The sequence below is a fragment of the Populus nigra genome, chromosome 5, assembly GCF_951802175.1.
Source record: "Populus nigra chromosome 5, ddPopNigr1.1, whole genome shotgun sequence".
NCBI classification, from domain to species: domain Eukaryota; kingdom Viridiplantae; phylum Streptophyta; class Magnoliopsida; order Malpighiales; family Salicaceae; genus Populus; species Populus nigra.
In genome coordinates this window covers 7650541-7675468 of record NC_084856.1, presented here as the reverse complement: position 1 = coordinate 7675468, position 24928 = coordinate 7650541, and the positions used below count along the sequence as shown (strand labels likewise).

Genomic DNA, 24928 nt, shown 5'->3' with positions numbered 1-24928 from the left:
TTTGATTGTTCCATTCTCATTTAATGAATCAAAACCATTAATTCCATCGTGTTCGTGTTCCGTACCCCAATCAAGATACTGCAGTATAGCTACAAATAATAATAATAAAAGGCTAAAAGTTGTCCCAACTAATTAGGGATATCTTCTTACGAATCAATCAAGTTTTGTATGATTTACAAGACTACATTGAGAAGTGTAACCAGAAAGTAAATTAACTGAACAATCCCTTTTGGTTCACCATTTCTTGATTTATGTTATAATTCTCTCCATAAATTTCTCTGTTTATTAAAAAGAACATCTGCATTTTTTCTTGACTTTGTTCATAAAGCATGTGCTTCTAGTTATTTGCATTTTTGACAGCTCAATGGGTCTGACACCTACTATCAGAAAACACTTATCGCTTCGAAAAATATTCTGGATTCATTCTAAGATTAATATTGATGATGTACATAAATAATTTAATATTGTATGAATTTATTTTTTTGTTGTTTAGGATAGTAGGTAATTTAAATGTTAAATATTCAAATTTCTTCCTTTTCTTTTCCAATGGACTCCAAATCTACTAGAATGGTCTTGAATACTTGCAACAAAAACAATCCCGATTGAAGGACAATTTAGTACATTCAAAAATAAATCAGGGTAGGTGAGAGTGTTTTTAGAGTTTGAACCTTTTTTCGTGAAGCTCTCTCTCATGTTTGTGCCTGCAGGGTCCCTTACCTCCTTTACCTTACAAAAATATATACACCTAAAAAGGGGCAGAAAAACTATAGTTTAAGACATCTCTTATAGCTAGTTCAACCAAGGGAGGTCGGTTGGGTTTGGCTGTGTTAAATCCCAATATCTTGGGTATGGTGGGTGTTAGACCCAACATGTATGCGGGACCCAAACTATCTTAGACTTGGCCAACTGCCAAGTCCAAGTACAGTGGACTTGTCTATCTGCCAAGTCCAAGTGTAAAGGGTCCCTCTCATTGATATACACTCCAACACTTACATGTTTAAGGCTTATGTATTTAAACCTCTCAAATTCAATCAATGAATATGTTTTACCATAAGCTTGCTCTTCAATCTCATCTCCATTACTAAAATATTACAAGCAATGCATGAATCAAAAGGTCTTACTTTTTTGTTGTAATGGGGCTAAGGTTAAAGTAAGGTAAATGAAAGGAAAGGAAAAGTCTAAAATCAAAGGAAGTAGAGCATTAAAAAAAATTCTTTTAAAACAAGATATCACATATCAAAGCACACAAATTTTTCATTTTTAAGCACCAATGCTTAAGTTCTTTTGATTTCTAGCTCCATCAAAGGAAAATCGGTGGAGTTTGAGCATCTTAGTAGCGAGTCATTCTATTTGAGCAGCAATGTGGGCTGCCCGAGCTTCAACTCGTTTATTTAAAATCACCTCAAATTCTAAAGTTTGAGTGCTTAAAACTAATTGCGAGTATCTAATAGTTGAAACACTGTGAGCCGTTTGTAAGTCCTCAATCGTAGTATTAGAGAGACAATACACCCGATTTCTATCATGTTTGGACGATCTTGTCTCCAACCACAAATCTGGATCGAGATCCTAACGGATCAGAGGATTCTTTAATTTAATCCAGCCTTGATTATCCCGGCATTTACATTCTCCCCTCCTAATAACAAAATTTCATCCTTGAAATTCAAGTTATGTACCTATGTCGGAGAATAAATATGGGAACTTCTCCTTCATCTCGGATTCTCTTTCCCATGTTTCTTCCTCTATTCTAGAGCTCCTCTATAATACTCTCACCAAGAGAACTCTTTTATTCCTTAATAACTTCTCATCTCGATCTAAGATCTTGATGGGCATAGTTTTCATGGTTAGATCCCCTTTAATCTTCAAAGGAACCTGTGGCAATACCCGTGAGGGGTCTATCTTGGCCTTTCGCAACAATGACACATTGTGAATCTTATCCAAATTTACAGGCAATTCTAATTGATAAGCAACGAGCCCAATTCTTTCCTTAATCTCAAAAGAGCTAATATATCTCGGGGCTAATTTCCCTTTTATTCCAAATCGAATGATGCCTTTCCAAGGAGCCACCTTCACAAATACTTTATCCCCCACTTGGAATTCCAACGGCCTTCTTCGGTGATCTGCGTAACTTTTTTGTCTATCCTGGGTTTCCTTCATCCTCTTTTTGATCACCCTCACTTTGTTAGTTGTCAGTTGCACCATTTCAGGTCCCAAAAGCTTCCTTTCTCCTACTTCCTCCCAATAAATTGGGGTACGACATTTCCTCCCATACAATGCTTCATATGGAGCCATACCAATAGTAGTTTGGTGACTATTATTATAAGTAAACTCCACCAATGGCAGAAGATCCTCCCAATTCCCTCCAAACTCCAGCACACAGGACCTCAGGAGATCCTCCAGAGTTTGAATGGTCCTTTCACACTGACCATCCGTCTGAGGATGAAATGCCATGCTCAGATTCAACTTTGTCCCTATTGCCTGTTATAAACTAGGCCATAACCTCGATGTGAACCTTGGATCCCGATCCGATATAATTGAAACTGGCACTCCATGAAGTCTGATTACTTCATTTTTATATAATTTTGCCAGTTTATCCACCGAATCAGTCATCTTTAAAGGCAAAAACAAAGCATATTTCTTTAGTCGATCCACGACCACCCATATGGCATCATTCCCCTTCTTTCCCCTGAGTAATCCGTCACAAAATCCATAGAAATATCCTTCCATTTCCATTCCGGAATTGATAATGACTGTAATTCCCCTGCAGGTTTCTGGTGTTCTATCTTTACTTATTGATATATCCCATAGTTTGACACAAATTCTGCTATTTTCCTCTTTATATTTGGCCACCAGTAGTATTTCTTTAAATCCCTATACATCTTTGTACTCCTAAGATGAGTAGCAAATCGAGATTCATGCGCTTCTCTTAATACTTCATCTTTCAAAATCTTATCCTCAAGCAAATAAATTCGCCTTCCCATAGCTATTAACCCATTGGATAGCATTTGAAATGATGTCTCTATACCCTTGTTTACCCTCCCTTTGATCTATTTTACTTTCCCATCTGCTTGTTGAGCCACCAAGACCTTGTCTCGAAACACAGATAGAATCTTTAACTGAGCTAATAGTGACACCCGGGGCCCTACAATTAGATGCAAGCCTTTTTTTTTTTAATTCCACTATATTTTCCTGTTCCTTCAGCTCCATATCATTCATCACTGTTTTTCCCTTCCTACTCAAGGCATCGACTACTACATTAGCCTTTCTAGGATGGTAGTCAATAATGCAATCGTAATCTTTTATTAACTCTACCCATCTTCTCTGCCACATGTTCAACTCCTTCTGTGACATCAAATACTTCAAACTTTTTTCATCTGTGAAGATTTGAACTTGTGTCCCATATAAGTAATGTCTCCATACTCTTAAGGCAAACACCACCGCTACAAGTTCTAGGTCATGAACCGGGTAATTCACCTCATGCGACTTTAGCTTTCTTGATGCATAGGCAATCGCACGCCCGTGTTGCATCAATACACATCCCAGACCCCTTTTTGAGGCATCACTATATACCACAAACCCTTCTGTCCCTAATGGGAGGGCCAGCACAGGAGCAGAAGTGAGCCTCTCCTTCAGTTCTCGAACGCTCACATCACACTCTTCTGACCAAACAAACCTGACTTCCTTGCGGGTCAGCTTTGTTAAAGGTGATGCTATGGTGGAAAACCCCTTAATAAACCTCAGATAATATCCTGCAAGGCCCAAGAAACTTTGGATTTCAGTCACATTAGTAGGCCTTTCCCATTTTAATAGGGACAGTCGGGGGCATTCGTATTTCATAGTCAGAGGTGAAATTCTTGGATTTATGAAAGACAAACAACTATGAAAACATTTGCCAAGGATGTTTTCATTAATCAAGAATGAAAGTTGGGGGCTCGAAGACAATCAGATATCGTCCTAGTCTTAACCATAAATGATGTCGTCCTAGACTCCGCCAACACCTTATGAGAAATCAAAGTTTTTGGGTTCTGGAGGGAGTATGATCGCAAGGCTGAAACTTATAGGAATTGACAGAAGGGCACCATCAGGAGTGGAGCCTGCGGCTTAATTTGACTCAACAAGGGGAAACTTACTAGGTCCAAACAGAGTAAGGATTGACAGACTGAGAACTCTTTTTTTTTTTTATCAAATGTAAGAATACTGAGAGCTCTTTCTTGATTCTATGGGTGGTGGTGCATGGCCGTTCTTAGTAGGTGGAGCGATTTGTCTGGTTAATTTCACTAACGAACGAGACCTTAGCCTACTAACTAGCTATGCGGAGGTGACCCTCCGCGGCTAGCTTCTTAAAGGGACTATGGCCTTCCAGACCAAGGAAGTTTGAGGCAATAACAGGTCTATGATGCCCTTAGATATTCTGGGCCACACGCACGCTACACTGATGTATTTAACGAGTCTATAGCCTTGGCCGACAGGCCCGGGTAATCTTTGAAATTTCATCGTGATGGGGATAGATCATTGCAATTATTGGTCTTCAACGAGGAATTCCTGGTAAGCGCGAGTCATCAGCTCTCGTTGACTACGTCCCTGCCTTTTGTACACACTGCCCGTCGCTCCTACCGATTGAATGGTCCGGTGAAGTGTTCGGATCATAGCGATGTGGGCTGTTTACCGCCGGCGATGTCGCGAGAAGTCCACTGAACCTTATCATTTAGAGGAAGGAGAAGTCGTAACAAGGTTTTCGTAGGTGAACCTGCGAAAGGATCATTATCTAAACCTGCCTAGCAGAACGACCCGCGAACTAGTGGTATGACATGCTGAGCTCGGGGGGTAGCCGCCCCTCGCATCCTCGCGGGCCGTGGAGGGACACATCTGCACCCTGTGCGGCTCGCAAACGAACCCCGGCGCGAGAAGCGCCAAGGAAATTGAGTACTAGGAGCACGCCCTCGCAGCCTCGGCGTCGGGGGCGCGCCTTCTTCTGGTGATAATCTAAACGACTCTCGGCAACGGATATCTCGGCTCTCGCATCAATGAAGAACGTAGCAAAATGCGATACTTGGTGTGAATTGCAGAATCCCGTGAACCATCGAGTCTTTGAACACAAGTTGCGCCCGAGGCCTCTTGGTCAAGAGCACGTCTGTTTGGGTGTCACGCTTCGTCGCCCCCACTCCCCTCGGCTTATGAGGGTGGGGGCGGATATTGGTCTCCCGCGTGGTCGCCACGACAAGCGGTAGTTGAGAGACCCTCGGACACTGTCATGCACGCGCCTGTCGCCCCGGGATCTCCTGGACCCTCGGGCATCGACCTTCTAAGATGCTCTCGTTGCGACCCCAGGTCAGGTGGGACTACCCACTGAGTTTAAGCATATCAATAAACGAAGGAAAAGAAACTTACAAGGATTCCCCTAGTAATGGCGAGTGAACCGAGAAATGCCCAGCTTGAGCATCTGGCGCCTGCGGCATTCGAATTGTAGTTTGGAGAAGCGTCCTCAACGGTGAACCAGGCCCAAGTCCCCTAGAAAGGAGTGCCAGAGAGGGTGAGAGCCCCGTTGTGGCTGGACCCTGCCGCACCACTAGGCGCTGTCTGCGAGTCGGGTTGTTTGGGAATGCAGACCCAATCGGGCGGTAAATTCCATCCAAGGCTAAATACGGGTGAGAGATAGCAAACAAGTACCACGAGGGAAAGATGAAAAGGACTTTGAAAAGAGAGTCAAATAGTGCTTGAAATTGTCGGGAGGGAAGTGGATGGGGGCAGGCGATGCGCCCCGGTCGGATGTGGAACGATTACGGCCAGTCCGCCGATCGGCTCGGGGCATGGACCGATACGGATCGCGGTGGCGGCCCAAGCCCAAGCCTTTGAAACGCCCGCGAAGATGCCGTCATCGCGATCGTGGACTACAGCGCGCGCCGTCACGGTGTTCCCCGGCACATGCGCGCTCCGGACATCGGCTTGTGGGCTCCCTATTCGTCCCGTCTTGAAACACGGACCAAGGAGTCTGACATGTGTGCAAGTCAACAGGCGAGTAAACCCGTAAGGCGCAAGGAAGCTGACTGGCGGGATCCCCTCGAGGGTTGCACCGCTGACCGACCTTGATCTTCTGAGAAGGGTTCGAGTGAGAGCATATCTGTTGGGATTCGAAAGATGGTGAACTATGCTTGAGCGGGGCGAAGCCAGAGGAAACTCTAGTGGAGGCCCGCAGCGATACTGACGTGCAAATCATTCACCTGACTTGGGTATAGGGGTGAAAGACTAATCGAACCGTCTAGTAGCTGGTTCCTTCCGTTCTGTTTCTGTCATTTTTATTAACAGCTGCAGCGGTTTGCCGGTCAAAGACGGTGACCAGATGCCACTTGCCACGCCTTTACCCTTTTTTTCTCCGGGTTTTTTTATTCACATGTGTTGTCCACTTATACTTGCGCCTGATTTCCTTCTTGGTCTCTCAATCTTCAAGCAATTTGGTCCTTAAAGTTCTTTTGTGTCTTTCTAGTTTTTTTCATTCTCTTTAGATTTCTTTTTCTTACATGTGCCTGAATTACCAGAAATTGTTTTGGAATTTAATGACATGGTGATCTTACATGGGAAAGTTTTAAACTGTTGCAAAAGTAAAAATTAAAAGTATAGGGAGTAATTTTGAAGATCACTCCTAGTCAAGCGATCAAATATTAGCTTTTTATTTAACATTAACAATTTTTTATAATTTATTAGCTGACATGTATTTTTTATTTCATTAAACGTATACATTAACTTTTTAATTATTCATTATTTTTTTTCAAATACAAGAAAATAAATTCACAATACCACATATTATTTTGCTATGCTGAGAAATAAGTTGGAATCTCATCAGTTGCTAACCACGAGTAATTGACTAGTGAGTATTATGTTGCAACAAATGCGAAAAATATTACATTTTAATTAAAGTTTAACACAACGCAGGATTGAGAAAACCCCAAAGTCCACGTGGACTCTTAAACCACTGTCACTGAAGCTATCATCCAGTAAAAAAATTTACAGTGACAAGTAGCTTACCATCTCTAAAATTGAGTCCCCCTTTGAGAATTCTATCTAGATCACAATCTCTAAAATTATCATCTCGCATGTGTGAAAACATGCTTACTAATTGAATCACCACCCTACTAATTCAATCTCCACCCCTTGTTGATGTAGGACAACAGAGATTTGAAGAAGAAAAGAGAAGAGAAAGAAAAAGCTAAGGAGAATAAGCCAATAGAAGGAGAGGTAAGAGTTGAAGAAGAGAATGGAAAAGGAGGAGGAGAAGTATGCAACTCTACAACTTTTTAATAATTCATCAAACACTTTGTAATGTCAAAAATTATATATAAATAGTAAAACTCTATAACAACAAAAAATTATGCTTTTAGCCCACTAAATAAAATTATACAACTAAATAACATAAATAAAGTCTAATTAAACAAAATTACAATACCATGAGGATTGAACGTGTTCAGTCTCCTAATCAAAGAATAATAGGTTGAGTTATCCTTCGTCATCTTTGTCCATACACGTGTAATCTGCGATGTAATCCTTGTGTCCCTATCAACTCTCTCAGGGTTAGAGAAACATGACCCCATCGAATGTAGCATTGGGCAACTCTAATAGTACTCTAAAAAAATCAAGATCAGTATGTTATAGTGTATCTCTAATGATCCAAGTATAGTCTGAATCATGTCGTCTTGCCCAATGAACTAGGAATCATTGAATCTTACTATCCCTAGTAAAAACAATTTATTTATCCAAAATAAATTTAATATATTCCTATTGTTTTGATGATAAAGGGATGGGTTAGGGGTCTCAAAAGAATCATTAGAAGAGGAACTGGGTGGAGTCTCAAAAGGATCATTTGAGATGGGTTATGACCTCTTATATACAACAAGATCCTTAATATTACAAGTGGATTTAATACCAAAATTAGGTAGTGGGCCAATATTGTTGTAGGGGACGTCTCAACGATCTAATTAGTATTGGAAAAAAAGTCACCATCTAGTTTTATGGCAACTACGAATCTTAATTGTTCTTTGAAGTTTCCAAGTAAGGCATTGATTATGCTAAAAGAAAGATGGAAATTACCCTAAAATATCCTACCTAAGGTAAGTAACTTTGTGTTTATTTATGATTCATGGAGTATTTTTTACTATAATATATGATTTGTGAAAAACACTTTCGCCTTCCAAGATAGGTGAAACCTGTCAAGAGACTTACATGAATTCTTCCTATAAGAATTTATATGGGCATACGAACCCATAATAAATTTGAAATGCTAGATATATTCACGAGCGTAAATCTTCATTGTGAGCAATAAGTAGACCACCGGTTAGGAACTCATCAACACCTTTAAACCATATCCAAACCACACAATGCAGCTTACCTTAGATAAGATGCGTTAGGGGTGTTAATATTTTCTCTAGCCACAATCAGTCCCTTACCCTAGAATTTCAGATAAGACCAATTCACATGAGTCTCCTAATGACCTTAAACCATACAACTAGGTGGTGACTCCTTAATCCTGACACCATAATATCACACGCACACATGCAACATTCATTATCCTCCTCCTCTTCTTCAATATTATCCATGGTTGTATTTAGATCACATCTCAAAGAAAAATCTTGAATGGTTAAAATTAGATGAATATGAAACATTTATGCTTATAAACCCAAGATATGCTCTTTTAGCCCTCTCACAATATATGTAAGATCATCCATATATTGGTTGAGGGAATAAATTGTTGGTCAAGAGATTTGGGATGTCTCCTCATTGTAAATGAACTCACTAGCTTTATCATCCCATTTAAACAAATATTGGAAGAAAGAGGAATGGTTGAGACTAACATAGATTTAACCATTTGTCATTGAAGAGTGATTTATTTCACAATGAAGAATATTGTAAGAAATTACCCATAAATGAGAGGTGAACTCAGTATCTTTGAGATAGATAGGATATTTTGAAAGAAACGTGTTGAAAGATTAAGTTTTTGATGAGTCTTAAGGTTATTCATAACCTAAATAGTAAGCGAGTCAAGCTAATTGTTAGGGTTCCCATGTGGTATAATCATCCTATATACCACTTCATACAAAACTCGGTCTAAGATACTCAAGAAGTTTGTTAACCATGACCCCGTAAATATTGTTTCTCCACTTTATTTGAATTGAAGAGAATCTCATATTGTTCATTTGGATAAAAATTCATGTCCAAGTTCACTCGATCATCAATCTTAAAAACATCCTCACCTCTTAGAGGCACCATTAAGTAGATAGCAATATCTTTTAATGTAATGATTATTTCCTTCATGTTTACCATGCTTAAAACTTTAATCACTTTGCCATTTGATCTTGACTTTGATTTAAGAATGACATAAAATTGTCTAACCATATGTAAATAGACTTCTTTTCCTTCATTAATCATAAATGCACTTTATTGTTAATATTCAATATCTTTTTAACATCTGAAAACACACATAACTTATGTTGTGGAAATCTTCTCACAAGCTTTTTCTTGCATAACTTTTGAAATTAGTTTCATAGTGGCATTACCAAGTCTTTTATGTCAAATACAAGGTGAGTCCACTAAAACAGTTAACATCAAAATCAATATCATTTAAGTTAATCACATAAATGTTTTTAAATCCTTTTCTTATGAAAATTATTTTGTTATTAATGATTTGGATTACTAGGCAATGTAATAATTCAAAGATAACTTTATTACCTCTATCATATAATTGGCCAATGCTAGGCAAGTTATACTTTAAACCATTAATAAGTAAAACATGCTCAATAGTAAGAGAATTTCCAATAATAGAAATACCTTTTGCCTTTCCTTTGGTATTATCTTTGAATATCATATGTTCGACATTTTTCTCTTTGAAGAAGTTAAATTTAGATTTATCTTCCATCATGTGTCTTGAACATCTATTATCCAAGTACCACATATCATTTGTTTTCTCATTAATATCGATGGAATTATTAGTCATCAAGCAAATTGCTTCTTTGGTAATGTTAATATTAGTCATCAAACATAAATTAGCTAATTCCTTTAATTCCAAATCACCCTCATCACTTGAAAAGGTTGCACTATCATCCTCGTCATTCCAAGTAGATGTATTTTGTTATGGCATGCACAACGCTGAATGACTGATTTTCCTTCTAAATCGAGGGAGATTTTGAATGTGTTGGGATAAATTATAAAATTTTGATTTAAAAAGTTAAGGAATCGTCATCTAATATTATGGTCATTAGAAAATTTAATGGTATGTGAAAGTCTGGGTAAGAGAACTACTTGTGCATGGGCAAAACGCATCACCCACAATGCACTCTACTTATGGTAAGCTGCATTGTTGATTGATTGTTTTTTTTTTAAGTATTGTTTATATTCATTAGTCCATCTAAGATTCAATAAAAGTCTTTCTCTATAAAGATTACAGAGATCTTTATTTTCTCAAGATAAAACCTAGTTATTCTAAAATTTAAATTTTAACGGTGTATTTAATTCTATTTAATATCTTTAATATCCGGGGATATACTTTACAATGTAATTTTATACCCACAAATATTAAAATCTACAATTAATTCCTAACATTTTATTTTGTCAATTCATTTAATTTAATACTGAGAATATGCATTATATTGTAAAATTCATACCTCAAATATTAATTAATTAAATAAAATTTTATGGTACTTTTTAAATTTTGGCCAAATTCTAATGGATAATCATAAACTAGTTATGATATCTATTTACTGATTTTTGTATTTTTCAAAGTACGATAAAAATACAATTTTTATTTTTAATTTTTATAAAATATACATGAAACTTTTGGAATTTTACCATATACACACAAATAAAATCATATTTTTGTTTTAATAAGAATTTGTTTTGTATTTTTCTAAAATCTTGAAAAAGTACAAGTATATTTAATATTGGATCAATATCTTATAATGTAAGTTTATAGCCCAAATATTAAATGAAATTGTTAAAAAAAAAAACATGCAAATGATCCAAAAATAATTTTAAAATAGTCTTTGAATTTTTTAAAATATTTTGGAAATTATTTGGGATTTATTTGGAAAAATAAAAATAAAAAAATAGCAAAGAAAACCATTAAAAATTCATTAGGGCATGTTTGATAAACACGCTCTAAAAATAAAAAATATATTCTTTTTTCTTTGTGAAATTTTTTACAAGCCAAACATGACTTTAAAAATACTTAGATCAGCCACGTGGGCTGGGCTTGGCCCAAAAACTTACACCAACCTAAAACAATTGGGCTTTTTAATTTGTTGTCAAGAAAATGGGCTGGGCTTAAAATAAACTACCCAAAATTTAAAAGATCAAAAGCCCTTGAAGGCCAACTCCACTAACAAAAACCAAGTTTCCTCTTTTATTCTGGGAAGATCAAAACTCTGATTTAAAAGAGTTTGCTATGAACATTGCCTGGAAACCATGCACACAAAAAAAGAACAACACCCATATCCAACCAACACTACCTAAAAAAGTCAAGACAAATCGAGCCTCATTTCCCTTCCATTTTTATACTGCTGAAATGCATCATAAGTTTACTTAAGCTTCTTCCCCATTTTCTAGCAAACCAAGAACATAGAAGATACATAGCAGAACATAGCAAGCATTCATGTAGAAAAGGAACCCATAAGTTTACTTAAGGTTTTCCTCACAATAGCTTAAATAATGATAACTGCACGGTGATGCTATGCTTTCCTGCCACGGTGATGCTATGTTCTCCTTCCTTGTGATGCTGGTGCAGAGGAGAAGACAATGATGTTGCTGGAGCTGAAGAGGTCACGGTGGCTAGATAAGAAGAAGCTACTGGACCGTGGAGGCTGGAATAAAACTGAGATGGAGCTACCCTAGTAGGAAGTGCTGGAGGACTGCTGTGGAGACAGGAATTTTTGGACTATTAAATAAATATATAAATTTTTTTAAGATTAATTATTAATTTATATACATAAATTTTTAAAGTTAATAATAAAGTTTTAATTCAAATACACTATCCAAAATATTAAAAAATAAATTTGAAAATACATAAAATTAAAGTGAAAGTAAAAATAAACTCACTATTAAAGTTACATTCTTCGATGTTTTGTGGAATATAATTTATCTATAATTGAATCTGAATCGATATTATAACAACCCTTCAACTGAGATAAAATAACAATATCATGTCAAGTGAAAAACAAAGTAATTAAAATTTTTCTTTCTTAATTTCTCCTTCCTTCACTTGATTATTCTTTAGATTAGTGTTTTATAAGTTAGACTTTATAAGTTTACAAGGTTATTCTCTTTTTTTTTTATTTGGATTTTTTTTTATGTTTTTCCCTTACTTTTCTCTTTTTCTCTCTCGTCTTTTCTTTTCTTTCTTTTTCTATTCTGCTTCTGCCTAGTCGGCAACATATAAAATGAAGGAAGAGCTGATTTGTTTTTAATGACAAATAACTATTTTACCATTAATGAGTCGTTTTGATTTTATTTGACGGTTTTTTTTTGTTAGCACCACTGAGCTCCATTCATCCTAAAATTCAATATATTTTAAGATCCTTCATAAAATTTCAGCTTAATCTGATGGTCGAATTGAAAATTACGCCTAGAAACATAAAATTGATTAAATTGTGATTTTTCATCAAATTTTTGAATTTCTTCACATATTCTGAAATTTTAACCCAATCTAAAGTATCATATTAGAAGGCTCCACGCAAATTTTCAGAATTTTTTGATAACTCAATCGAGAATTATAAATTATTTTACATAAAACTAGTAAAAAAATATTGATAAAATCTTGACCTGAACTATAGCCCTTTAACAAGTTATCACCCTTTTCTTTTCTAAAGCTTATCTAATTCCTAGCCACCTTATTATACCTCAAAATGTTGGCGAATCATTTAGCCTCCTTATTTGGTATCTTATCATTTTCTTCACTATTATATTAATTTTTATCCTCATTATCATTTATGACTTTTAGAGCTAAGGATTTCTTCTTTGTACTACTATCTTTCACGTCAAACTCCTTAATCTTTCCTTCATGAGATAATAAAGATCCGACAAACTCATTAAAATCAAGCATTTTAAGATTCTTAGCCTCCTCACCTGCCATGACTTTTGGTTCCCAAGCTGGCTCTAGGTAAAGATGTCAAAGTTTTGCCAGCTATTTCCTCATTTGTGATCTTTTTGCCTAGACTAAGAAGTTCACTAATTAACAAAAAGTAATAAACCTCATGTGCATTTCATAATTCAATAATGGGTTTAATTAGGTGAGTATATCTACTCTCAGTAGTATTCCATAATTCAATATTATTATCCCTTTTCAACATTTCAGGAGCTTAAAGACAATGGAAAACAATCATACCTCATCCATGAACTACATTCCTTGATGATACAAAATCACCTCGTAATCCATAACATGACTTAGCAAGCTTCCACCTCATTGATTAAAACACATTGCAGCAATCTCAACATGAAATAGACTAAATAACCTGACAATCCCATGATGGCAGGTGGGCTACCCATGGAGGTAATAGTGGTCATAATAGTAGTAAAGCTTGAACTGCCATTAGTAGCATTTAGACCCATGAAACGCTAGTCTTTACTATTGACGAGTAAAATTGGTTTTGAAATGAGAGAGGCACGAGGTTTGGAGAGAAAGAAAATATTTTTAGTGGCGGGTCTTTGGTAAAAAGGAAGGTTTTAGGGTTTCAGATTTGAAGAAATGGGTGATGATGGTACGGATTGCTTGGAGGAGACAAGGTCATGATGTCTTTATTGTTTTTTTTTTATATATGGGCTTGGATTAATTTCAATTGGGATAAGCCCCATTTAATTAAATGTGTGAATGTGTGTTTTATTTCTCACCCGTTGTGAAATTTTTAATTCATAAAAAAATGCTAATTTTAACTAAAATTCTTCCTTGAAGTCACTTTTCTTTTTAAGAAATCTTATTTCTCCATCAATAGACAATCATGTGCTCATTCTCCTCGTACATACTCTTATTATTATTAAGTATATAATTCAATACCTAATAAAACATGAAAAGACATAGTTATAATACTTCTCCTAGTTTAAGGTTTTAGTTACATGTTAGAGGCTAACTAAATTTGATTCGAGTCAATTTAAAATTGATATCATTTTAAGTTTATTTTAAAAAAAAATAAATTAAATCAAGTTTTACTCAAATTTTAACTAAATTAACTTACTCATAAATTTACTTACTTGATCAACTTTCACCTAGCTTTACAAAAAAAAACACACTAAATATTGGATTAGCAAGTTACAAAATAGACCAAGTGGTGCACTAAAAAAAAGATGGATTCAGAGAATTGGTGTCCACTAACTCCACTTGCTACCTATACTCTGGTGAGAATCTCAATTTCAAAAATTAATAATAATAATAATAATAATTTTAAAATTATTATTATTATTATAAAAAAGATACACCATGCTATCATGGTTGTGGTTATAATATTGGAATCCTTTCCCAATTCATATGGAAAAAGAAAAAAAGTCTGAATGAATGTGGCCCTGGCTCCCGTCCATTTTCATGCAAACCAAAAGAATAATAATAATGAAAAAAGAAAAAAGACCCGTTGTGATTGCTGACCTAATCCAAAAGCCTGCTCTTTGGAAGGTTAGTGGTTTCATGTCAATTCATCTCCTACCCCATCCCTACAAAATTTTATGCGGTTTTAATATGTAACTTAAAAAAATATGATGAAAATTATTATTTTAAATATTTTTATTAAAAAATATTTTTTATGTTTTAAAATATATTTTTGATATTAGTATATGAAAATAATTTTAAAATATAAAAAACAATTAATTTAAAACTAAAAAATTCAAAAATTATAAAAAATCAACCCAACAAAAAAAAAAATACTATCTTATTTAGATCTTTTCATGTGATGTGTGTATTAAAATAATTTTTTTATGTAAAAAATACACAGCATTTAATACAATCAAGAAAAATTATGAATTAATATATTTTATTTAAATAATTTTTTTAATAAAAAAATTTTATGATCTTATAAAAATATGATAAGCACTTGCAATTAATATTAAACCTAAATGATTTGAAATAAAGTTAAAATTATTTTATTTTTCAAGTTAAAATCCTTTACCTAATTAAACAACACTTTTTTTTTGGCATTTGATATAACCAAAATAATTTTTTTTTAATAAAGTAACTTGCTAGAGCGATAAATTAAAGTTCTAATAAAATATTAAAATAATATATCTTGATAGCCTTGGTTTCAAGGGCCACCACACGTCAGATCATTTTTTCTTTTTTTTTTAAAAAGTCATTGCGGATATATTTTGGAGCAAGAAGAATTTTTTTTATTATTCCTAGTCGAAAATGTTATGCATTGGTTTAATAAAACAAGTGGAGGATTAAAGGTATTACTAAACATTAAAATAAATTGCTACTAATAATTAAAGATTAAATCTAAAAGTTAAGTAACCTTTTAATTCGAGCTTTATTTTGCTGGGACTTTAAATTAAATCAAGATTTAAAATAATTTAATGTGATCTAATTAAAATTTAGTTTGATATTAATAAAAAAGATTTTCTAGCTCTTGTCGTCTAGATTATTATTATTTTTTTATAAAATGAGATAATATTTTTTTGTTAACTTGAATTAATCTATAAAACATGCAAGTCAGATAATAGACATATACGAGTTTAATAACTTGTTTTTCTAAAATATTTTTATCAAACATATCACAATAAAAGTTACATATATAGAAAAATCACCAAATAAAATTTTAAAAAATAAGTAAAACAACAAAGTTTTGCACAAAAGTAAATTTAAAAAAACTAAAGGACTATAATTGTATCAAATGAAAAGTAAGAGTATTAAAGTTGACTTTTCTACATCAAATTGGAAATTGCCACTTAATTTTCTCATGTTTTTCACTTTGATATTTTAAATTTTAATCTTGTTATTTTTCAACAAATTAAAAACAACTAGCTATCAATTTGGCCATATAAAAATTCAATCAAAAAAAAAATCACTATTAACATCTTTCTCTTGTAGTATTTTCTATAATAATCCACCAATTCTATACGTACTTTTTTTCTTGTGTTGTTGGTAACAATTATTTACCTCCCTCGGCTTCACTAACTTAATCGCAACAATTAGCATGCCGATTTTTATTTTTATTTTCCTCTTTGTTTTACACTTTTGTTGGCTTGAGCATCACAGCTAGCCCAGAAGCTTGAACAGGGAGTCATGTCTATATCTTTTTTCCAACATGTAACGGAGATAACAGAGGGGCGCAGGGAATTGAAGAGCAAAAGTAAAGAGATTATAGGATAGAGATACATAAAAACTGGGGGGGAAATGGAGAGAAAAGAAAGGAAAAGAAAAGAGAGAACAGATCCTTATCATGGTATCACCCCATTTTCTTCTCCTTTTTGCCTTCCCTCCTTGAATCTTATCCCTTATTTGGAGAGCATATCATAATGCGCCTTTCCTGCTTTATGGTGATTGGGGGAGCTAAGGTAGCAGTCACTGACGACACCCCACTAGACAAACCACCCTTATAATGACCCACAACATTACCTCCCTCCCTCCCTCCCATTCTAATGCTACACCGTAGCAGTGAAATCCCATTTTCTCAGACAGGAAAACCTCATCTCAAACTTCTTCCACCATTAATTTTGGAGAACATGCTGCCACAGCATTAGCAACCGTGAGGAAGATCTTGTCCTCTCCAATCAGCTGTGCCAAATCAGAGGCGTGGAGCTTATCAATCACGACTGGGCCAGGATTTGCTAGGATAAGCTGTGCAAGAACACAAGGAGCATCTGGTAAGGCAGTTTTCCTAACATCAGAGCGCGCGCGCGCGCACACATATATATACATTATCGTAAATGGTATGTGTTTCTGTGTTGCTTGAGATTTATATGATGCTGTAATGTAGCAGCTGTAAGTAAGTTAGGGTTAGATTTCATAGCATACTAGCTAGGTGGCAGTATTGATTCACAGGAGTTTACCTGAATCTCTCTTTTCTGGAGACTTCTGTATAACTCTTCCAAAGCGTGGATGCCACTGGTGTCGATGTCGGTAACGGCTGCACCAAAAGCAAAAGGATCATAAACGAGTTTTGAAACACCATTGTAGTAAGTTAGCTTGTAGAGAATAATGAAGATCCAGTAGAGAGTAGCCGTATTACGTGACATCTCCACTATCAAAAACTGGATTTTTGGTTTGCTGGATTTGTTTACCAACTCTTCCTCATCTATCAACCATCTCAATATCCTGCAAGACAATTTTGTTTTTTAGCCTCACCAAAGCTACTGGAAACATCAACATTTTGCGAAACTCTAAATAATAAAATCACATGCAGTTATTTCTTAAGCTCCTTTTACGTATCGGTCCTTGTGAACACTGCAACCATAGGGCTTCAAACACAAATTTCACAAGTTTAAAGCTTCAAAACCTCCCGCGAGCCAAGAAAACAGTCGGACCAGACTGTAACGTTACTGACTTTATTCATCATAATTGCTCAATGAGAAAATAAATATTGCCCTATAGTTCCAACTTTATTCATATAGCCTTTCCAATCAAAACAAGTCTTACACATGCTACAGCTGTGTTCTTTCATTAGTTAAAAGCCAAAACCTCAAAGCGAAAGGTCCTTTATTAGAAGCATGAGATAGGAAAAAAGAACCGCCTATAGTTGAAGTTGTAGATTGTCTTTCTCCACCAAAACAATATAGAATATCACATGAATTGCATAGCTGATCAGAGGCCAAAAAACAATGGCTTTACCTTTCTTTAATGTAATTGGAGTTAGAAAAGTAGATTGCAGAATCAACTCTCACAATCAAAACACCAGGAACCTTAGTTGCTTCAGGATATTGAAGAATGTTTCTGTATACAGCTGTCCTAGGTAATTTTCCCAGAATTGCAGTTCGGGGCCTGGTAACTTGTAAGAGAAGTTTGAAAAAGGATATCGACACCTTCCATGACACAATTAAAACACAATTTAATCAATCCTGACAATCATATGTAGTGATGTAGGGGATCTAACCAGTGGGTGTCGTGATTCTTACCGCAATCAAGAGGCCAATCTCAACAGAGACAAAAACAACACCAAAGAATGCTCCCATGCAAGCAACAAAATCAAATTTATCAATCTTCCATATCAAATATGCTGCATCATAATCAACTAGGCCGATCACAGCTGATATAATGATGGCTGAGAGTACAGCATTTGGGGTGTACTTGAAAAGAGGTGTGATAAATTGCAAGGTCAAAAATACAACAATCGACATAACAATGTTGGAGACAGCAGTTTGGCAGCCAGACATGAAATTCACAGCTGATCGAGAAAATGAACCTTCAAGCAAGAAAAAAAAATAATAATCAAATGACTATTAAGAATTTAAAACTCAGCCCCAAGGGAAGATAAACACCATCCAGTAGTGAAACATTTGCTTGGGCGCCAATATTCTATGCATCTATTCTAACTCAGGCTTCAAAGACTGTAAGTAGCTGTATGATTGGAAAGTTTAGTTTACTTTTTCATTAAGTTCATGGATTTATGGCTTCTCTGAAAGATGAAATTCCTACAGTTGATTTTTGCCACATATGATTAAGCATCCACAACAGGTGACTCACTTTGTTATCATTATTAAAATGTAAGATACTGCTAATATTCATACATGCATCCGTCTCACCTGTTGCCACATAGCAAGAAGTCATTGAACCAACAATATTCATAGTTCCTAGTGCTACCATTTCTTTATTTCCATCCAGCTGATAGTCCTTCATGGCGGCAAATGTTCTTCCAATTGCTATGGCTTCCTGAAAATCCCGTTCCAAGATAAAATTAAGGAACAAGAACTCTGTTAGCTGATTGGTGACCAAATAAAACGTCCCTCAAATATTCATAGGAGTTTAAGAGGACAAATAGACAATGGTTTGCAAAGTTGTCTCACCGTCAAAGCAATCATCGCAGCCACAATACCAATCCTAACACCTTTTAGCATATGGTCACCACTGAAATATATTTGATTCACAGAGGACGGATTTATTCCTTTCTCTATGTGTTTCACCTTCAGAAATCAGAACCATTAACATTAATTCCATAGCTATTGCAGCTATCACTACTTCTGATGTTCCAAACATAATTAGATTCATTTTTTTATTAATAGAAGTAATCACAATATATATAAAGAAAAGAACAAGAAATGCTTACAATTTGAACTCCGTCCTTATCTGCACGGGTTATATACACAAAAAAAGTTGACAGAATAACAGATATCAATGGGCCAATTGCTGGCACCCAAAATAATTTCTTGTTCTTCTTTCCCTGTTGCTCAAATAACGGTGAGATTTAGAGAAACTTTGCAAGAAGGTAATACATTACGTAAGCATTAGTATAATTAGATTCTGATGAGACTTACAATGTACTTGGCAAAAAGGAGGAAAGATAAAAGGCTCACACCCATAACAATAGTTTGCCAGTTCCACTGCAAAATATTTGTTGTACACAAATCAGTGACCGCAGATATTACAGTTTGTTTATCACATTTTAATGGTAAGAATATGCCAAAACTACAAGTCAAAGAGAGCGAGGCAGAGAGAACTTACTCCATGATGAGCTGAGGCAAATACTGAGTGCATTACAGAAACAATATCAGTGTTCTTAGTAAATTTTTTTATTCCAAGAAAACCCTTAAGCTGTTGGAGGGCAATTGTGATGGCAGCTCCACCCATGAAACCAACAATAGCAGCATGGGATAGAAAGTCGATTAGGAACCCCAACCTGATAAATTGGCCCAAACCGGTATGATGTTAACAGAAAGAAGTGATATATAGAGAAAAACTGAAATATGAACATGATGAATATGAATACCTACAAAAAGAAACACTGCATGTTTAATTTCCTTTTCACATTTACCTCAAAAACCCAAGGGTTACTTGGGTGATTCCGGCAAAAAATGTAGCTGTAAATGCCAGCCGCCGATATTCTGCTGCATTGGCTACAGGATCAGCAATTTCACTCTGAAGCAGAGTCCCCAACAAGAGAGACACCACTGCCACAGGTCCTATTGCGATGTCTCTTGAACTACCCATGAAGGCGTATATCAAAGGTGGAACAAAGCTGGAGTCTGAAAAATATTTCAAACAGAAACAACAGAAACCACTCCATCAAATTCAAGAACGAGCCAAAGGCAGCAAGATGTGCATGAATAAGGGAAACTTACACAATCCATACTGAGGATCCAAATTTGCAAGCTTTGCATACCCAATATCCTATTTTTATTCCAAAATGTAAACTATTAGAAACAGTGCAAAGTGGTGAACACATAATATTTCTGTTTCTTATACATCTTTTAAGCAGATAATCTACCTGGGGAATGCAAAGACTAGCAATTGTCAGCCCAGCAATGAGGTCACCTCTAAATTTTGCAAAACTGTAACTTCTTCCCCATTCAAGAATAGGGAAGATAGCTTGGAGACCTAGGATGAACTTTTTAGACCTTGGTTGGTCCTTGAAGGAACGTAGAGGATCATCTGCAAAGAATGTCTCTTTCACAGTGGCTTTGAACTCCTTGAAGAGGTTTTGCTTAGGGGGAAGTCCAACCTTGTGAACATAAGGCGCGTCTTGAGGATGACGGTGAGAGGATGACAGGCTCCTTATATCCATATCGTACTCTTGAGTTGAATGAACAGCGGAAGACATAGACAGTTAACTTACCTGTAATGCAGGACAGTTTATAAGATAATTATCATCATAAAGAGGGCAATGCTGATCTTAACTTTTCAGAAAGAATATGAAGCAAATGCTTGAACTACTGAATCAAGCCAAGATAAATGTTGCTTTTCAGTCTTTCCATTGATGTGTTCTATTAACATGCACAATAAGCCCGTGCAAGTGCAAACTCTGAAATTTACGAACAGAACATCATGCATTTTCAGTATAGTCTTCCAAAGAAAAGCTTAGCATAAACCAAAAGTGAAACTTTATTCAGTGGACAATAGCCAAGAAGTTGAAGCTAACCACGACAACGGAAGTCAGCAGGGAGAGAGAAGGCTAGGACATCCAGCGCAGGGGAATGCTAAGCCTTATTGAACATGAATGGAAGCGTAAAAGCACCTGCTTATATAAGTTTTTTTAAAAAGGATCACTAGCCAAACCTTCTTAATTAAGAGAGAGAGAGAGAGAGGGAATTATGATTAGCAATAAGGTATGAATCTGGATCTCATCCATGTCACATACATGATACTCAGCAAAGTGGACAGTAATTTTTTATTTATGACCGACCTAGACATGGATTATTCAACACTTGGTGATAGATGTAGGAAGCTCTTCAACGCCTCCATAATTGTGGTGCTTTCGAAGTAAAACTACGCAATTTGAAAAGGTGTTGACTTACTGTGTATTTGGTAATGCTTTGTTTGGATTAAAAAACCATTAATTCGATGCTTTTTAATTATTATTTTTTATGTTCTGATGCAGACATAATAAAATTATTCAAAAACAACTAAAAAGCATCGAATTAATCATTTTACAAATCAAATACACTTCAAAACACAAGAGTATAAACGCATTACCAAAAACTGTCCTAGGAGCATCGCTGGCAGCAGCTAAGAAACAGATAGCATATATAGATAGAGCTTTAATGTCTTGTTTTTTTTTTTTTTTTTTTTTTTGAGTTCCTCTTAAGCCATCAAAAAAGTTCATAAACTAAATTAAAGGGAAAAGAGCTTTAATGTCTTGTTGCTGAAGAATATGGTATCAGAAAAGTGGAAGGGCTAGAAACGCAACTCCTCTCCAACCACAACCAGTCATTATTAACTAGAAAAATAGAACATTTTCTTTTAAAACTTTTAACTTTCTTTTCTGACCAAGTTATTGATTCCCATTGCTCTTATAGACCAGAAAAACAACTAATAAAATTATCTGCGGCATTGGTCTCAACGTCGACATTCATGATTATTTTATGGAAGAAAGGGCATTTAATGAAAGCAACCAGCATTCAAGGTTAAAAGCTAAGGCCCCTCCCCAGCCAAGAAAATAAAATAAAAATAAAACAGAGCTATATTTAATTAAGAAGTACTATATATATATACGTGATCATAAAGGTCAATATTTATCAATTTTTGGGCTTTCTGAAAACCCTACAAGCCTACTTGACTGTATCTACTAAAGCACGTCAAAAGCGTTGATTTAATTAGTTAATTAATCTTGATCCAAAACCCAAATCAAAGTACATCACTATACTCATCCTACATTGTTAAATAGAATTGTCACAGCAAGCAAACAGGATAAGAATCTAAAACTTTCAGACTTTTACTGTTTTCTTTCAATGTTTAGGCACAAAAACAATTCTATACTATACTATATATGAGGATGAGAAGCAAAACCCAGAATTCAGAAGGTCCTTTTATCTTTTCTTTGATTTGAAACAGGAGAGCATCTTCCAAATTGCATTTCTTTTTAGAATAGAATAAAGGAGGGGCTCAAGAAAAAAGCCATCGTATCTCACCTCCTCATTCACTTACCTTGAAATGAAAACCGTTGATAGTGGAGCAATAAGATTAACCTCTCACACTCGAAAAGATCTTCTATCCCTTGTCAAAAAAAGAAGACGCACCACCCTAGCTAGTCCTCACCATTTTCTGCAAATAAAACTAATTAAAAAGAAGAAAAGGCAAATGTAATACTATACAAGAAGAAAAATTTACAAGTTTATAAAGTAAGGAATACCTATAAACAGTAAGCACCTTCCCATAACGTGCGCCAAACTTGGTGGTCTTTATCTTTCCAGGTATCCGTAAACGTTCGTTATAATTAAATAAGGAGTTAAAACCTACTGTGTCTGCAACCTAAAAAGCAAGACAAACCCAAAACCCGTCCAGGTTCAATGAATTTTCTTATGTCCAAATCAGTTTGTACTTATTCTTCTGCTGAAACGAAGGTGAACCAAAAGTAATGTTAGGCGAAGAAATTTAAAAGATAAGGGCCTTTTTTTATTTGTTTACTCTCTGTTGGGCTGCCGATAAAATCTAATACTAAGATTTTAGCTTCTCAGGCCATCCAAACTGATATAATCTACAAAATAAATAAAAAAAACTTTCTATTAAGATTTTGATAATTTGTTAAAAACGAAACAGATAAACTCTGGAATTTCTAGTCCAAAGACAGATGTTAGTAATTGCACTCTGAACGATACATATTCATTCACGAAGTTTGTTTTGCTTTTGGCTCTTGTTTCATGGTTGAAATGTGGACTCCATTCATTTACAGAACTGCCACCGGAACACATGCGTGGGAAAAGTCTAAGAGGTTTTCCTCCGTCGACGGAAACACGATACGATGCTCCTACTAAAGTCTACGGCTCTGATTTCTCGTCAACGCTCACTGGAATAAGTTTTTTCTCCATCTTGAGAGGGCAGGCTCCACATGAGAGTGACTTGCTTGCAAAACGTCACTGTCGTATCGGATTAGGATGCGTTTGGGACCAGGTTCTCTCTTTTTGTAGTTTCAAACTTGGCTTGCTGTTAAACAGGTTCTCTCTCAGGCCGCTCCTTTTAACTCTTCACTCACAAATCCATTTTGTCTGCCCCATCTTGAAGGATAACATAATTGATATCACGATGAAATGAATATCGTAACGTAGCAGGTCATTTTTTAACGCTCTATATAAAATACGTACAAAATAACTCATTATTTTAAATATATAAATGAGTAAAAAGTTATGTCTCTCTTCATTTTTGAAAAATAAATGTCATTTAGTAATTACATTCTCGAATATAAATGCATAAATCAACACAAATTATCAAATTAAAAACACACATCAATTCAATTCAAATAATATTCAAACGGTCCAAACTTATACACGATAATAAATATTTTATCCCAAAACCTTCAATTATTAGCAATTTATCCAAAAATAATTTAAGTTTAAAGATCGACCTTCCAAGACGTTTAATGTGTCCAAGAATTACTAGAATCAAGTCTAAAGACTGTTAGAGGTATATAAACAGTGACGATGTGTGGTTAACTAGAAATAGGGTGGATCGGGTGACTCTCATTGTCACCTACAACAGTTTAAAATTACATAAACAATTGGTTTATTTATTATTCTTATAAATAAATATGTTTATCTCTTCTTTTTTTGTGAGTCACCGGTGCTACTGCCATAATGAAAGGGTGGAGAAGATGATGAGCAAGGGTTATCTGGCAAAGGAGTTTGTTGTTTTTACTTTGTAAAGGAGCTAGTAGATATGTTGAGGTGGAGAGAGGTTGACGTTGTGGTCACTAATGTGAGGACTTCTGGTGGTTAATCGAAGAGGTTGGACTATGATGAGATATGCTACTATTTTGGCGAGAGGAAAGGACAATAGTTCAGTTTTTAGGTATGCTTATGGGGAGGAGAGATTGGACTCTCGGTTGAGGTGGTGGTTCATTGGTTTTGGTGGGGGAACCGACATTAGGTTAATGATGGTGGTCGAATGGCGGCTGAAGGAGATAAGTTGGGAACGTTGATGATGGATGCCTAGATGGTTAATGTTGTTATGTGGGTGATGGTCATAATAGAAAAAGAGGAGGATTTCTTTGGGGTTGGCAACTGGGTTTTGGTCTGAAAAAAATGGTAGAGGCGAGGAGATGATGCTAATGCTACAAGGACCCATGTTATTGCTGCTAATGGGTGATTTGTTGTGGCGGGGAAAATTGGTGGAGATGGGCTTGTGCACCTAGGCTAGTTACTAGAGGTGGTGTTTGGTATGGTTGATAGCTAGTCTTCTTCTATTAATGGGTCTAGGGTTTTTTTTTTGTATTATATGGGTGTGTGAGTTGATAGGTGAGAGAGTGTTTTAGTGTATGAGTGATTGTTGTTCTAACAATTACTCCCTTAAAATTCATTCTCCCCTATGAAATTTTCACATCTTTTTGTGTGGACC

The 24928-nt window shown here is 35.5% G+C and overlaps 2 protein-coding genes and 1 non-coding gene across 8 annotated transcripts; 1 reads left to right on the top strand and 2 right to left on the bottom strand.

Annotated features, from left to right (window-relative positions):
* Nucleotides 1–1755: 1755 nt before the first annotated feature.
* LOC133694346 (uncharacterized) lies at nt 1756–13581 on the bottom strand. Its single transcript, XM_062115844.1, has 4 exons — nt 13485–13581; nt 3023–3746; nt 2584–2683; nt 1756–2475 (listed from the first exon to the last, which is right to left on the bottom strand). The coding sequence occupies exons 1-4, from the start codon at nt 13579–13581 to the stop codon at nt 1756–1758; spliced, it is 1641 nt and encodes a 546-aa protein (XP_061971828.1).
* Nucleotides 4987–5142, top strand: LOC133695493 (5.8S ribosomal RNA). Its single transcript, XR_009842446.1, has one exon. It is a non-coding gene; the product is annotated as a 5.8S ribosomal RNA (ribosomal RNA).
* Nucleotides 13582–16288: 2707 nt separating the features above from the next.
* LOC133693197 (sulfate transporter 1.3-like) lies at nt 16289–23264 on the bottom strand. 6 transcript variants are annotated; one of them, XM_062114364.1, is made up of 16 exons: nt 22731–23262; nt 22510–22642; nt 21021–21116; nt 20370–20717; nt 20224–20272; nt 19917–20127; nt 19607–19781; nt 19420–19485; nt 19212–19325; nt 18952–19068; nt 18691–18817; nt 18064–18350; nt 17780–17970; nt 17181–17266; nt 17002–17078; nt 16289–16789 (listed from the first exon to the last, which is right to left on the bottom strand). In XM_062114364.1, exons 4-16 carry the CDS (start codon nt 20700–20702, stop codon nt 16643–16645), a joined length of 1980 nt encoding a protein of 659 aa, XP_061970348.1. In that variant the 5' UTR covers nt 20703–20717; nt 21021–21116; nt 22510–22642; nt 22731–23262; the 3' UTR covers nt 16289–16642. The 6 variants fall into 6 exon arrangements, with proteins under 6 accessions (XP_061970348.1, XP_061970347.1, XP_061970352.1 ...); XM_062114363.1 differs by having other exon boundaries at nt 22526–22642; XM_062114368.1 differs by having other exon boundaries at nt 22526–22642; nt 22748–23262.
* Between the last annotated feature and the right edge of the window lie 1664 nt (nt 23265–24928).

Excerpts from the sequence above, each read along its gene's own strand:
- LOC133693197 (XM_062114367.1), bottom strand. The coding sequence starts at position 20,702 with ATGTCTTCCGCTGTTCATTCAACTCAAGAGTACGATATGGATATAAGG. Across the intron at positions 19,326-19,419 it reads TCCTTTTTGCCAAGTACATT|GGAAAGAAGAACAAGAAATT; the intron begins GTAAGTCTCATC and ends TTTGAGCAACAG. Across the intron at positions 17,079-17,180 it reads TTTGATAGTGGAGATGTCAC|CCGTTACCGACATCGACACC; the intron begins GTAATACGGCTA and ends CTTTTGGTGCAG.
- LOC133694346 (XM_062115844.1), bottom strand. The coding sequence starts at position 13,581 with ATGGGTCTAAATGCTACTAATGGCAGTTCAAGCTTTACTACTATTATG. Across the intron at positions 3,747-13,484 it reads TGCCATCATGGGATTGTCAG|GATATTATCTGAGGTTTATT; the intron begins GTTATTTAGTCT and ends TGGGCCTTGCAG. Across the intron at positions 2,684-3,022 it reads CAAAGGGAGGGTAAACAAGG|GGGAAAGAAGGGGAATGATG; the intron begins GTATAGAGACAT and ends CGGATTACTCAG.